This window comes from Panthera uncia, chromosome A2 (assembly GCF_023721935.1).
Source record: "Panthera uncia isolate 11264 chromosome A2, Puncia_PCG_1.0, whole genome shotgun sequence".
NCBI lineage: Eukaryota > Metazoa > Chordata > Mammalia > Carnivora > Felidae > Panthera > Panthera uncia.
Window position 1 is genome coordinate 67,499,479 of NC_064816.1, and position 16,696 is coordinate 67,516,174.

A 16,696-nucleotide genomic window follows, 5' to 3' on the forward strand; every position below is an offset into this window, starting at 1 on the left:
AAGGAAACAATGGCTTTGAATGACACACTGGACCCTGGACCAGATGGACTTAACAGATATATTCAGAACATTTCATCCTAAAGCAGCAGAATATATGTTATTATCCAGTCCACATGGAACGTTCTCCAGAATAGGTCACAGACTGGGACACAAATCAGCCTTCAACAAGCACAAAAAGATCGAGATCATACCGTGCATATTTTCAGATCACAAAACTATAAAACTTGAAATCAACCGCAAGAAAAAATGTGGAAAGAAAATAAATACTTGGAGACTAAAGATCATCCTACTAAAGAATGAATGGGCTGTTATTCAACATACTATTGTAAGTCTTAGCCTCTGCAATCAGACAACACAAAGAAATAAGAGGCATCCAAATCGGCCAGGAGGAGGTCAAACTTTCACTCTTCACAGATGACATGATACTCTATACGGAAAACCCAAAAGATTCCACAAAAAACTGCTAGAATTGATTCATGAATTCAGCAAAGTTGCAGGATATAAAACCAATGCACAGAAATCGGTTGCATTCCTATACACCAACAATGAAGTGACAGAAAGAGAAATCAAGGAATCGATCCCATTTACAGTTGCACAAAAAACCATAAAATACCTAGGAATAAATCTAACCAAAGAGGTGAAAAATCTATACACTGAAAACTATAGAAAGCTTATGAAAGAAATTGAAGAAGACACAAAAAAATGGAAAAAGATTCCATATTCCTGGATAGGAAGAACAAATATTGTTAAAATGTCGGTACTATCCATAGCAATGTACATATTCAATGCAATCTCTATCAAAATAACACCAGCATTCTTCACAGAGCTAGAAAAAACAATCCTAAAATTTGTATGGAACCAGAAAAGACCTTGAATAGCCAAAGCAATCTTGAAAAAGAAAACCAAAGCAGGAGGCATCACAATCCCGGACTTCAAGCTGTATTACAAAGCTGTAATCATCAAGACAGTATGGTACTGGCACAAGAATAGACACTCACATCAATGGAAGAGAATAGAGAAATGGACCCACAAACGTATGGCCAACTAATCATTGATAAAGCAGGAAAGAATATCCAATGGAAGAAAGACAGTCTCTTCAGCAAGTAGTGCTGGGAAAGCTCTACAGCGACATGTAAAAAATGAACCTGGGGGGCGCCTGGGTGGCGCAGTGGGTTAAGCGTCTGACTTCAGCCAGGTCACGATCTCGCGGTCTGTGAGTTCGAGCCCCGCGTCGGGCTCTGGGCTGACGGCTCGGAGCCTGGAGCCTGTTTCCGATTCTGTGTCTCCCTCTCTCTCTGCCCCTCCCCCGTTCATGCTCTGTCTCTCTCTGTCCCAAAAATAAATAAAAAACGTTGAAAAAAAAAATTAAAAAAAAAAAAAAAAAGAACCTGGGCCACTTTCTTACACCATACACGAAAATAATGAATGGATAAAGAAGATGTGGTATATATGCACAATGAAGTATTACTCAGCAATGTAAAAGGATGAAATCTTGTGATTTGTAACTATGTGGATGGAACTAGAGGGCATTATGCTAAGTGAAATTGGTCAGTCAGAGAAATACAAATATCATATGACTTCACTCATATGAGGACTTTAAGATACTAAAGAGATGAACATAAGGGAAGGGAAGCAAAAATAATATAAAAACAAGGAAGGGGAAAAAACATAAAAGACTTAAATATGGAGAGTTACTGGAGGGGTTGTGAGAGGGGGAATGGGCTAAATGGGTTAAGAGGCATTAAGGAATCTACTTCTGAAATCATTGTTGCAATATATGCTAACTAACTGGGATATAAATTTAAAAAATAAATTAAATGAAAATTTTAAAAACAGTGATAGAAGGAGCAGAAATGGATATATTCACTTCCAATCTCTCATTGAAAACACTAATAGGTAGCTAGACAATAGCAATGCGAATTAAGGATATGAACAATCCAGAATAACAAAATTCTGATGGAATTTCCACAAATTAAAATTTTGATTAAGACTGAGTAAGAAATACATTCTTGGTCGGGGTGCCTGGGTGGCTTGGTTGGTTGAGTGTCCAACTCTTGATTTAGGCTCAGGTCATGAACTCACAGTCCTGGGATTGAACCCATGTCAGGCTCTGTGTTAACAGTGCTGAGCCTGCTTGGGATTCTCTCCCTCCCTCTCTCTGCCCCTCTCCTGCCCGCACATGCTCTCTTTCTACATAAATGAATAAATATTTAAAAAATACATTCTTGGTCTAAATGTAAACCTGGGAACCATCTACAGCAGGCCCCAGTTAAGGGGGCATAACGTCCTCTGCCTGCCCCTCACTCTGGTGGCCCTTCCCCAACTCCCTGTACCCTGCCTCCTGATCCTGCCACAGTTATTCTTCCAACAGCTGCTTATTTTCTGCATCCAGAGGCTACAATCCCTAGGCCTCCACACTGCTGGGTGCAAGGGAACACAAACCCTCTTGAGGAAAAGTCCTGGAAAGTAGGAGTGGCAAGCAGTGTGCTCAGGACTCTGAACATACATCGAGAAGAGCTACAAGCTGCATCAGAATCTCACTCCCATAGAGAACCCAGCAGGCGAAGGGAGAGCTCTCTCCCCTCCAGCAGCCCCCATTAGAGGATGCCCACTTGGTCCACAAAGAGGGAAGGGCAGATTGAAAAGCTACTGTGGAGGCACAGACCTGAAGGGAAAAGCTGCAAAACTCCCAGTGTGCTGAGCTAAGGACAATTTATCTTCCCTGTCTTTTGGCAGTTTGTAGGTATGGAGAGATTTCTGTCCTTCGATGTATAAAGAGGGAGAGAAAAAAAAATATCATGAGGCTTATAAAAGAGACTGTAATGCACAAGGTAAAAGTAGCAAAAGTGCTGAGAGAAAGAGCTTATTGTGAGCACAATTTTTTACAGAAAATAGAATAAAACAGAAAACATATGCGAGGTGCTCCCAATGACATACAAACAGTATGAGAAACAAAGTGCAGGGTGCTGTATGGTGAAAATTAAGTAAGTTGTATGTTCTTCAGACCTAACACACAGTAGGTCTCCTTCCCTGCTAGGCCTGCGGCACCTCATACCCCCACATGCCTCTGCACATGCCGTTCCTTCTGCCAGTGCCTTACTCCCTCCCAGGCCTGGCAAATCCCATTCATGCCACCCACATGCCACTTCCTCTGGAAGCTCTCCCAGCTGCTGCAGGCACCTTCTCACTGCCTTCTCTATACACCAGCACAGTGGGTTTTTATACCCCAGTACCAGGCATTTCAAACAGTATTTATAAATCATCATGGAATAGCCATGAGTCCTCAATGTCAGGACTTATATTTCATTATTTCTATACCCTTTCACTCATCATAGTTTCTGATAAACAGTTAGGACTAATACATAAATAAGAGCCTTGGAAAGATAAAGACAGGTGACAACCTCTTTTCATAGCTGGGACCTTGGGGCACCTCGGTGGCTCAGTTGGTTAAGCATCCGACTCTTGGTTTTGGCTCAGGTCATAATCTCACAGTTCGTGAGTTCGATCCCCACATTGGGCTCTGTGCTGACAGTGTGGAGCCTGCTTAGGATTCTTTCTCCCTCTCTCCCTGCCCCTCCCCTGCTCTCTCTCTCTCTCTCTCAAAATAAATAAATAAATAAACTTTAAAAACATATAACTGGGACTTCAACAATTTTCAGTGAGACAAAGACAAAGGATAAGGGGGAACGAGGAAATGAGAAAAAGAATGAAAACATATCGAGAATCTTCTGTGCTCAAAACATCAAAGCACTGATTATATACTAGACGGGCATTTGACATCTTTTCCTCCTTTACAAAAAACTGTACTTTCAGCATACTGTTTTGTCACCAACTAACTCAGTGACTCTTGGGGCATGACACAATGGCCATTGACAGCCAACTTTTCATAAGAGATTAGTGCAGCACCAGAGATCTCGCTTAAAAATGGATACTCAAAGTTCATTGGCAAAATGATTTTGGAAAACTTGAATAGCATTTCCCCTTAGTAACAGTGTGTACAAGGCCTTAGACCAGACTGTAAATACTTATTTAATCCAGAAGGCTGCTAGATTGTATGAGTAACTAAACCGAGATTCATTCCAACTCGATCACCAGATAGCCAAAGGGTCACATAACCAAAATAGCACTTCCCGCCTGTCTCACAGATGTGCTGTGAATCACCTAAAATAAGGCAAGTGAAACTCCTCTAAAGAGTGCACTGTGCTGTAAGAGCCATGAGGTTAACTATTATAAAACCCAACTGCATGTTAAAATACTGTCTGCAGGAAGATGCATGCTCCCAACGCAAAGGACGTCCAGCACGGCAGCGGGAGGACTTCTGTCTGTCCTTGGCATCACTTGGCCTTACGATCAGGCGCTAACATGTGTGGGGATTAAGAAGAGAAACGAAAGTTGTCTGTGGAATATATATAAAAGCAGCAACTCAAGTGTCTACTGATTTATGTGAGAAAATCATGATGGAGATGGCCATCAGGATGACAGCAACGTGTCCAAGTATTCCAAGGTGTCTGATATTTAAGTACAGGCAATGGTAGCACAGGTTAAATAACAAAGATGAGGTCAGGGCTGACTCAGAATCAATGCAATCTCCTGAACTTTTCTGTCAAATAGCAGGTTGAAGCAGCTCACATGATGTTTCCTCTTCTCAGACATCATCCTTGTTTCTTGTCGGCAGCCCCTGGAAAGACTTGTTTGTTGACGGTTTATCCCATTTTGTAAAACTTGTCTGCTGTGCAATCCAGGCAGTATACCAGGTAGTTGGCACCTTGTTTTCTTTTAGGCTTATGCTGCACATCTCTGTGATGATGTGATTGCAGTTTGCATTGGTCTGAGAAACAGATTACATCTGGAGTCTCCAGTAGGCTGAGTTCAGAGAAGCCAAATGCTCCAGAGAGCCTTCTCCAAAAAGGGCTTACCTAAAGATTGAAGGGCTGGCCAAGCTCACTCACAGGAGTACTCCGAGCAGAGGCAGATCAGGAGCTCTTCTCCCATTCCAGCCTTGAGACAAAAAGGCTTGTCCATCACTGGGCATGGTCCATCCTGGCTGAGAAATCAGTGTATCCGGAGAGAGGCTGCCTAATTGCATGACATGCTGTGCTGTGGCAAAAGGCAGCCAAGCCTGCATCTGAAAGGTTTTTCCCGAGTCAGCAGACTCCACTTCCAGCCTCTTTTTTCTTCTTGGTCTGCTGCGTGTTCTGTGCCTCCCTGCTTTGCCCATCTCGCCTCTGGGTCAGTGCAGCCCCAGCTCCAGGTTCACTGCCTCGATGTAGCTGACTCTACTGCCTTGACAACTGGAGGCCTGTGTCAGGGCCTCTTTCGCTTCCCCAGGCACCTTCTTTTGAGGATTTCCCACACACAATGGGCCCAGAGAGGAGGGTGTGGCACCTGGGGAATACTTTCCCAAATTGCCATACTTACCTTACTGTTCTACCCAGTAATATGGCAATATCATCCTCCAATCTGCCTGGTTAGTGTAGGGGAAAATGGTACAATGGGTCAGAGGTGCGGATGGTTCCTCCCCTTCTACCCTCCCTCTTGCTGTGTATCCCCTGACAAGGAGTCCTGGGACCCCGCCTCCCTGGCCAGTGTCCAGCTCTGCACCACCTCCCTGAACAGAGGCACACTTGACTCACTCATCTTCTGCACACTGAAGAACTGACTTGTGAAACAGTGAAATGTTGTCCTTTGGAGGCAAAGTTCTTTCTGGGTAATTCATATTTCATTTCAAGTTTTCTCGATCTCTCTTTTTTCACATAGAAGAAACAAACTGTTTTTTTACTTATACCACCCCAACAAAGTCCTTACTGGTTTTTGGTTAGCCTCCTCCACTGAGTAATCTTTAATTCATTTGAAAAGGAAAGGGAATGCCACTTGTAAGTAGATGTATTGAGAACCAAGGAAAGAAGCACCACAGAGATACAAACTAGACTGTAATTTAGGAGAAAACGGCAGCTATTCTCAGAATACTCAGAAAAACCAGAGAGTAAGAAACAAAAGATTTGACCTAAGTCCCTGGTCTGCAACTAGCTAACTGTGTGAGCTTAGGTACATTCCTTGGGCACTTTCCTCATTCATATAAACGGAAAAAGGACCAGAGATTCCAGTCTTTTCTAGGCCTACCATTTTCTCGTTCTATGCTCAAAATCACTCTGAGATTATAAATGCTATTCCAGAAATTTATTTATAGGCCTAAGAAGAAATCGAGACATATGAAAATATAAATCCTTAAACGCAAGGAATTAAAAACAATGCATTCCAAAGAAACACTTGTTACTCACAGACATTATGCATGAGTCTACTAGAAACATCTCATTATCTAAGCTTAACATTCCTCAAACAAAAAGTGGTGTGATTTTAATCAGTTTACCTTTGGATAATTTCTATCGAACTACCTCTCATAATCTATCACTATAATCACACACACACACACACACACACACACACACACACACACAAGTGAAATGGGAGTGAAAAAGCACCAGGGTTAGCTCTGACAAAGAGGAAGAGATGGGACTTACAGGAGCTGCAGAGTTTTTGACCGTGACACTGGGGGTGGTGGCTCGCAGGGCTCCACTCACGCCATGGTAGTATTTGAAGCAGATCTTAGTTTCAGCTGAAAGACAAAAATCAAATGGTACTGAGAAGCCAGGTATAACCCAGGAAGAGATAACCATCTCCAGAGGAACACCCCCGGACACTGCCACTGAACTCCTCCCATGAGCCAGGCAGGCCACACTTGATGACACTTGTTCAACATGTGACCCCATGGACAGGTCTGATGTCTTTCTAAAAATGTATCAGCAAAAATTACTCTTTGTAAGTGAAATTCAATATTCAACTTCTCAGCATCCATCCTATCTGATTATGGATGATTTGTTTTGTTTTATTTCATTTTAGGTAGGTTTCACACCCATTGCAGAGTCCAGTACAGGGTATGAACTCACAATCTTGAGATCAAGACCTGAGCTGAGATCAAGAGTCCGACGCTTAATGGACTGAGCCACTCAGGTACTACAGAAGTTATTAGTTTTAAACTCGATGAAGAAAAGTATAAAATTTCTTCTCTGAGTGTTTTTATGCAAATTTGAGGGTATAAATTTTAATAGTATATGTAATGTCATAAAATAATAATGCAATGAAACTGCATTTTTAAAAATTAACATTAAACAAACAGGTTCAATGATCAAACCTTTGTTGATAACATTCTTTGTTTTATAGAATCATTGAATCGATTTGTAATTTGTAAATATTCCTGTAATTTTGGAACTTTGGGCTTTTCCCTAAAAATGAACGACTTTTTGAAAATTATGTTGAAGTTCAATTTTGCTCCCTAGGATAAGGGAGCAAAAACTGCTGGTTACCTACCCAAACACCCATTCTCCCTTTCCTCCTTAATGACAGAATTTCAATTTCATTTTATATAGTAATGTCCAGCTGAAGTATCATGTTTTGGAGCCTCCCTTGCAGATAACATTTATGTTGTTTTCCATTGTTATTTTGGGGTTTCTGTTATCTGTAAACCTAACTAGATAGATAGATAGATAGATAGATAGAAAGGCTTCTTGACATAGAAGATGAATACTACAATACTCTTCCTTAGAAGATGTGAATTTTTTTTAGAGAGAGAGAGAACAAGTGTGCACACAAGTGGGGGAGGGGCAGAGAAAAAGAGAATCTCCACACTGAGCATGGAGCCCCGGGCTTGATCTCATGAACCATGAGATCATAACCTGAGCCTAAGTTAAGAGTTGGAAGCCCAACTGAGCCACACAGGGGCCCAAGAAGATGTAAATATTTTAAGGATTCTCCCTTCTTGTGGCCCAACTGCTTTCCAAAAAGCACTTTATGCTTCTACCAGAAAATGTAGCTCTGACTATTTCATGGGAACCTTGTCAATATTGAGCATTATCAATTAAATATGAGTTTAAGACAGTGTCCATTTTTACTTCATGTATTTGATTAGTAGTGAGATTAAACATTTTTCACCAAATTAAAAAAAAAGTTTTTTAATGTTTATTTTTGAGATAGAGAGAGAGACAGAGACAGAGTGTGAGCAAAGAGGGGCAGAGGGAGAGGGAGACATAAAATCTGAAGCAGGCTCCAGGCTCTGAGCTGTCAGCACAGAGCCCAATGCGGAGCTCAAACTCATGGACAGCGAGATCACGACCTGGGCCGAAGTCAGATACTTAACCGACTGAGCCACCCGGGTGCCCCTCATCAAATTTTGATTAGCCAATGTATTGACTCTTTTTTATTCATTGAACTGTAGTTGCTAAGACCTCCTGTTGCCTGGATAAAACCTGGGTGCTCACCTTTTAGTGGATATGTCCATACTTTAGATATGTCAATACTTTCCATTTCCCTCCTGAGTCATTCTTTCCCTGCAGTCATTTTGCATTATTGTTAATTGCCTTTTAAGCTCTTGGTGGACAATCTTATAACCTAGTTCTATATTCTCCAAGGCACCTCACAGTTGTCCCCACATTGTTAGATATATTCACCCAGATCCACTATTGCTTCAGCCTGACAGGCAGGTTAGGGATCATGGAGGAACACTGAATAAAGCAGTGAGCCTATATAGCAACACAACCCCACTGGGCCAGTGCAGTTCAGAATGTGAGGTACTCTGCTTGTAGGTGCCAGTGAGATTAGCATGGAGGGGTGACTGGCCTCACCTCAAGCACAGTTGGGCGCAATGAAATTTTAGATAACAGGCATTCAGAAAAGGCACCACTAGCTTTCCTTTTCAAACAAAATTAGCCCAATGCCCTTAAGTAAAAAAGATCGGTAAAATTATATACAATCTTGTATTGAATCCTATTGCTAGGTGAACAGACTAATGCATATTTTGTGCCAAGAATTCATGGAAAATTTCGAAGCATGTTAATCTTCTTAAACTGCTGGCAAAGGTTTGTTTTTTTTTTTTTTTTCCAAACAACTTGTTTTAAAGCAAGTGTTTTGTCTGTTCCAGTATTTAGCAACTTGATTAATAATGAATCTTCCTTTTATTTAACCTAAATAAATATCTCCTATAGCTTAAAATGATTTTCTACTCAAAGTTGAAAGAAATTGAATTATGTAAAACTTCTTCTTCTTTAGGTATGTAGTGTGAAGAGAAGTCACTCACAAATGTTAAAACACACACAATAATATATAAATGATGTGTTGTATGGATTTTTAAAAGGTTCATTTATTTATTTTTAAGAGAGAGAGAAAGTATGAGTGGGGGAGGGGCAGAGAGAGATAGAGACAGAGAATCCCAAGCAGCCTCTGCACTGTCAGTTCAGAGTCTGAAGCAGGGCTCGATTTCACTAATCATGAGATCATGACCTGAGCCGTAATCAAGAGTCAAACATTTAACTGACTGAGCCACCAGGCACCCCTGTTGTATGGATTTTTAAAAATCACTTCATCTTACAAATTCTATGCTACATCGCTCTGATTTTGGTGACAGTTATATTAAATTGATCTGTTTGATTAACCCCACACTAAGTTTTTCCAGGAGAAGGAGACTGCGTACTATTTATTTTTATATCTACAGTGCAATATAATGTAAGGATCCTCCAAAAAGACCTGTTGAAAAATGACTAATGAGCTGTTAGTTTCATTTAATTGACTCCACTGCCTTATTATTAACACAGGATCAGGTATAGTGTCCTGATGGGTCTTAATTCTTCATATAGAACACAAATTTTCCATGGCCTGATATCACATGACTTTTAAAATAGACTCAAATATAGACTAAGAAATGGGCACATTTTTAACTTTTATTGTTCTTTTTTGAGAAAAGTATCAAGGTTCAAAGGCCAAGTAATATGAAAGAGCTGTTGGTTATTATGTCAGATACTTCATCTAAGGAAGCCGACAGTGGCTCCATCTTTCTCTACTCTTTTTAGATAAAATAATAATCATTCAAAAATCTCAAAGTTTTAACACCAGAAATCCCTGCTATAATAGTTGTATTGCTTATTTGTAGTAATTATGTGTGTAGTAACAGAATTTTAAGAAAGCAATCTAAAGAAAAAGAAGGAATGTGGAATCAAATAGATAGAAGTCCAATTCTTGACTTACCTGTCATTAATAGAGTGAGTTACATAGACTCTCCAAGCCTTAATCTTTATGTAGAACAGTGATGTCATTGCCAACGTTGCATATGTTGTTTCACATATGGTTGTTGTACAGAGAAAATGGAATAATGTGTGAAGCCTACTATACATGAGGTGGTCAGCCCATATAAGTTACTCTTCTCAAATGTGCCAGCCAGATCAGCTTTTATGATCCACAGAACTATCTTGTATAGTTGTTCAGATATATCCTACAATAGGGTGTCCAACTATGGGTTGAGTAGGGGGTCAAAATCCAACCCAGGGTCCATTCAGTGTTCTTGCCATTCCAGAAGATGAAGTTTACATCCTAAACTCTCGTAGGCCCATGGTGGCCCTGAAGTAAGTCTCCCTATTTTGGTTGCTTTTGCCTGGCACATGATTTGTTTTCCAATGTGGGCAGGGGTACCAGCTCATTCACAAAGTGGAGTAAAACTGATGTTTCTGCCTGTATAAATACGTATGTTTGCAAATGTAATTTTTATTTTGGGGGAATGTATCCAGAAAGTACAGGTTATTTTACTTCACTCATAGTATCACTTAAGCAAACAAGAAAATTGTTGGCTTTTTCCGCCTCCACTCTTGAGGGATTGGCAAGGCTTCTGTAGTATCTGAGACATCAGTATGCCATGATGGTAGTAGACCTGGCAGAAGTATAATATTCAGTTAAGTTTAAAAGTTATGATAGAGAACTACTCAAAGAGCTTGGGAAGATGGTGGAGCAAGACCCTGAACTCTCCCCATCCAAAGTTTACAACTAGATATAATCCACATACAAGTAAATCACTAGAGAGTGACCCAAAGGCTGGCACAACAAACTCCACAACTAAATATAGAGAAGAAGCTGCATTTGAAAGGTTAGGAAGATCAGGAAGGTGAAGGGAAGCCGCCCACAGGAGGAAGGGAGCTGCACACTTAGAGAGGGCAGAGACATGGATTCTTGCACCAGGGAGCTCACTGGGGAAGACTAATCCCCATAATATTTGGCTTGGAAAACCAGAGGGGCTGAATTCCATGGCTTTGTATAATCAGTGGGACTTGGAGCCTGGACTGTTAAAAGTCAGCTGACTCAGCACTGGGCAAGCCAGGAGGGTGAGTGACAGCTGGGTTGCTGCCCTTAAAGAGACAACAGCCTGCACACAGAGAGGCAACATAAAAATGGCAGTTTATGCAGCACCAGAGGCAAATGGGAGACAGCTCTCTTCATACTGATTTTGGAGTATGTTGGGGGATTTTTTTGAAAATGAAGAAGTTGGCAGGTGTCATTTTCCTCCCCTGCCCCCCAGCATAAACACAAGGCCATCTGTGGGGGTAAGGAGTGGTGCTGTACTTGCTATGTAACCTACTAGCAGTGCACCACACCCAGGAGTTCTCCTGAGGACTCGCTCACTCAAAGCTTGCTAGCTTTGTGGGGCGCCTGGGTGGCGCAGTCGGTTAAGCGTCCGACTTCAGCCAGGTCACGATCTCGCGGTCTGTGAGTTCGAGCCCCGAGTCAGGCTCTGGGCTGATGGCTCGGAGCCTGGAGCCTGGAGCCTGGAGCCTGTTTCTGATTCTGTGTCTCCCTCTCTCTCTGCCCCTCCCCCGTTCATGCTCTGTCTCTCTCTGTCCCAAAAATAAATAAAAAAACGTTGAAAAAAAATTTTTTTTTAAAGCTTGCTAGCTTTGGCCCCGGGAACAGGGCAAATTTTGTTAAAGCCAGGTATACGACCTGTCCAGTCGCTGGGTGCCCAGCTGCTTCTGTCCACCTCATCCAGCCACCCCGAAGTGCCTAGCCATGCCCAGCCATTGCCATGTGCCCTGCCCAGCCTCACAACCCAAGCCAACCCAGGGGATTTGGCATAAGGCCAGCAGCCCAGTGCAAATTTTGCTGACACTGCTACCTTGCTCCCAAGTTTCCAGATAGGCATGCCCACTCAGAGCTGGCTTACCTGGGTGTCACTAACAGGAAAGAGAACAAGCACAGACCACAACAGGCAAAGTCAGTGCAGACAACTGCACTGAAAGGAAAGGTGACTCAGACACACCAGCAGGGCATAAGAAACACGCATAGGATACTTTCCCGAAGTGCCAAGTTTGGGTGCAGAGGGGACACTGAACTGCAGGCACTCCAGGATCTCCTCTTCATAAAGTAACTACTTTCAAGAGCAGAAGACAGATGAATTTCCTAACACACAGAAACAGACACAGAGAGGCAGACAAAAATGAAGAGACAGACAAATTTATCCAAAATGAAAGAACAGGACGTTGGCCAGAGATCTAAGCAAAACAGATAAGTAACATGCCTGATAGAGAATTTAAAGTAATAGTAATAAGGATACTCACTGGATTTGAGAAAAGAGTGGAAGACATGAGTGAGATACTTAACACAGAGATAAGGAATAACAAAGCAGCGACAAAGGGCTCAATAAACAAAATGAGAAACACACTTGATGTAATGAACAGCAGCCTAGAAGAAGCAGAAGAATATATTATAACCTAGAAGACAGAGTAATGAAAAGTAATCAACATGAGCAAAAGAGAGAAAAAAGAATTATGCCAAATAAGAATAGACTTAGGGCATTCAGTGATTTCATCAAACATAATAACATTCATATTATAGGTGTTCCAGAAGAAGAAGAGAGAGAAAAGGGAGCAGTACATTTTTTTGAAGAAATAATAGTTGAAAACTTCTCTAATTTGGGGAAGGAAACAGATATCCAGATCTAAAAGGCACAGAGAGGGGAACCTGAGTGGCTCAGTTGGTTAAAAGCCTGACTCTTGATTTCAGCTCAGGGCAGGATCTCACAGTCATGAGATCAAGCCCCAGTTTGGGCTCCATGCTGAACACATGCCTGCTTGGGATCCTCTCTCTCCTTCTCTCTCTGCTCCTCCCCCATGCAGTCTCTCTGTCTCTCTCAAAATAAATAAATAAATAAATAAATAAATAAATAAATAAATAAATATTTAAAAAGGGCACAGAGAACCCCCACCAAAGTCCACAAAAGCAGATCTACACCAAGACATATTGTAATTAAACTGGCAAAATATAGTGATGAAGAAAAAAAATTTTAAAGCAGCAAAACAAAAGAACGCAGTAACTTACAAGAGAAACCCCATAAAGCTAGTGTGGGATTTTTCAGCATAAACTTTCCAACCTAGAAGGGAGTGGAATGATATATTCAAAGTGCCGAATGGGAAAAATATGTAGCCAAAAATACTCTATACAGCAAGGCTACCATCAAGAATAGGAGAGATAAAGAGCTTCCCAAACACAAACTAAAGGTGTTTATGACCACTAAACCAGCCCTGCAAGAAATATTAAAAGGGACTCTTTGAGTGGAAAGACCAAAAGTGAAAGTATAAAGGTAGGTAACAAAAAAGCAGTAAAAAATGAGTTTTTCTGTAAAAAGTAGGTCAAGGAAGTCACAAGATCAAATGATGCAAAAAAATGACAAGATATAACTAAAACATGGAGAGAGTAATGAATGGGTTCAAACTTAAGCAACCATCAATTTAATATAGACTGCTATATGCAGAATATGTTATGTATAAACCTAATGGGAACCACAAAGTAAAAACCACTAACGAATATACAAAGAATAAGGAGAAAGAAATCCAAATATATCACTAAAGAAAATGGGCAAACCATGAAAGGCAAGGAAGGATCAGAGAAAATCTTCAGAAACAACCACAAAACAAATAATATAATGAAAATAAGTACATATCTATCAACAATTATGCTGAAATTAAATGTCCTAAATGTTCCAATCAAAAGACATAGGGTGACAGAATGGATAAAAAAAAAACAAGGCCCATCTATATGCTGCCTTACAAGATACTCATTTTAGACCTAAAGACAACTTCATATTGATAGTGAGAGAATGGAGAAGCATCTTTCTTGTGAATGGATGTCAAAAGAAAGCTGAAGTAGTAATACTTATATCAGCCAAAATTGACTTTAAAACAAAGACTGTAACAAGAGACACATAAGGACATGATATAATGATAAGTGGAATAATCCAAAAACAATATATAACAATTGCAAATATTTATACACCCAACATAGAAGCAGCCAAATACATAAAACAGTTAATAACAAACACACAACTATTGATAATAATACAATAATAATAGGGGACTTTAATACCCCACTTACATCAATGGACAGATCATCTAAATAGAAAATGAACAAGGAAATAATGGCTTTGAATGACACACTGGAACAGATGGATTTAACAGACATATTCAGAACATTCTATCCTAAAACATTCTTTTCAAGTACACATGGCCATCATCCAGAATGGATCACATATTAACCTACAAAGCCAGCCTCAACAAATTCAAGAAGATCTAAGTCATACCATGCATCTCTTCTGACCACAATGCTATGAAACTAGAAGTCAATCACAAGAAAAATATCTGGAAATACCACAAATACATGGATGATAAACAACATGCTACTAAACAATGAATGGGTCAACCAGGAAATCAAAGAAGACATAAAAATCCATGGAAAGAAATGAAAATGAAAACACACTGAGCCAAAACCTTTGGGATGCAGCAAAAGTGGTTCTAAGAGGGAAGTTTATAGCAATACAGGTCTGCTTCAAGAAGCAGGAAATATTTCAAATAAACAACCTAATCTTACACATGTAGGAGCTAGGAAAAGAAAAACAAAATAAAACCTTAAACCACCAGAAGGAAATAAATAATAAAAATTAGAGGAGAAAGAAATGATGCAGAAACTAAAAAACAATCAAACAGATTAATGAAACTAGGAGCTGATTCTTTGGGAAATAAAATAAAATAAAATTACACCTCTAGCCAGATTTAAATCAAGGAAAAAGAGAAAGAACTCAAATAAATAAAATAACAAATGAGACAGGAGAAATAACAACCAATACCACAGAAATACAAACAATTATAAGACAATATTATGAAAAACTATATGCTAACAAATTGGACAACTTAAAAGAAATTGATGAATTCCTAGAAACACATAACCTACCAAAAAATGAAAAGGAAGAAATAAAAAATTATAACAGAGTGATAAGCAGCAATGAAATTGAATCAGTAATCAAAAACCTCCCAACAAACAAAAGTCCAGGACCAGATGGCTTCAGAGGGAATTATATCAAACATTTAGAGAGTTAATACCTTTTCTTCTCAAACTCCCAAAAAACATAAATGGAAGGAAACTTCCAAACTCATTCTATGAGGCCAGCATTACCCTGATGCCAACACCAAATAAAGACTAACTGAAAAAGAGAACTACAGACCAATATTCCTGGTGAACATGGATGCAACAATCCTAAACAAAATACTAGCAAACCCAATCCAATAATACATCTAAAATAATAAGTCACCATAATCAAGTGGCATTTATTCATGGGTTGCAAGGGTGGTTCAATATTCACAAATCAATCAACATAATACATCAGATCAGTACGAGATAGTATAAGAACTATATGTACATTTCAATAAATTCAGAAAAAAACATTTGACAAAGAATAACATCCATTTATGATAAAATCCTTCAACAAAGTAGGTTTAGAAGGAACATACCTCAGGGCACCTGGGTGGCTCAGTCAGTTGAGCCTCTGACTTCAACTCAGGTCATGGTCTCAAAGTTTGTGAGTTCAAGCTCCATATAGGGCTCGCTGCTGTCAGCACAGAGTATGCATCATATCCTGTCCCCCACTATTTGCTCCTCTCCTACTAATGCTTCCTTTCTTTCAAAAATAAATTTAAAAAAGCATTAAAAAAAGAAGGAACATACTTCAACATAATAAAGCCATATATTAAAAGCCCACAGCTAACATCATCCTTAATGGGGAAAACTTAGAACTTTTCCAGTAAGTTCAGGATCAAGACAAAGATGTCCACTCTCACTTTTATTCAAAATAGTACTGGCAGTCCCAGCCACAGCAATCAGACAACAAAAAGAAATCAAAGGCATCCAAATCAGTAAGAATAAGTAAAACTTTCATTATTTGCAGATGACATGATGCTCTGTATAGAAAACTTGAAATACTCCACCAAAACACTGCTAGAACTGAGAAACAAATTCAGTAAAGTTGCAGGATATATAATCAACATACAGGAATCTGTTGCATTTCTATACACCAATAATGAAGCAACCAAAAGAGGAATTAAGAAAACAACCCTATTTACAATTGCCCTAAAAAAAATAAAATACCTACAAATAAACCTAACCAAAGAGGTAAACAATCTATCCTCTGAAAACACTGATAAAAGAAACTGAAGACAACACAGAGAAATAGAAAGACATTCCACGCTCAGGGACTGGAAGAACAAATATTGTTAAAATGTCTATACTACCCAAAGCACAATGTACACATTTAATGTAATCCTTATCAAAATACTACCAGCATTTTTCACAGAGCTAGTACAAGCAATCCTAAAATTTATGTGGAGCTACAAAAGACCCCAGATAGCCAGAGAAATCTTGAAAAAGAAAGGCAAAGCTGGAGGCATCACAATTCCAGACTTCAAGTCAGATTAAAAACGATAGTAATCAAACCAGTATGGTACTGGGGCAAAAACAGACACATAGATCAATGGAACAGAATAGGACACCCAGAAGTAAACCC

At 39.8% G+C, this 16,696-nt stretch overlaps 1 protein-coding gene across 1 annotated transcript in view; it reads right to left on the minus strand.

Annotated features, from left to right (window-relative positions):
- The window catches only part of HECW1 (HECT, C2 and WW domain containing E3 ubiquitin protein ligase 1), a 235,951-nt gene that overhangs the window by 185,737 nt on the left and 33,518 nt on the right, over nucleotides 1-16,696 (minus strand). Inside the window, exon 3 of the mRNA XM_049641299.1 lies at nucleotides 6,519-6,613. Coding sequence (XP_049497256.1) covers nucleotides 6,519-6,613 — 95 coding nt within the window. The remainder of the gene's footprint in view (nucleotides 1-6,518; nucleotides 6,614-16,696) is intronic.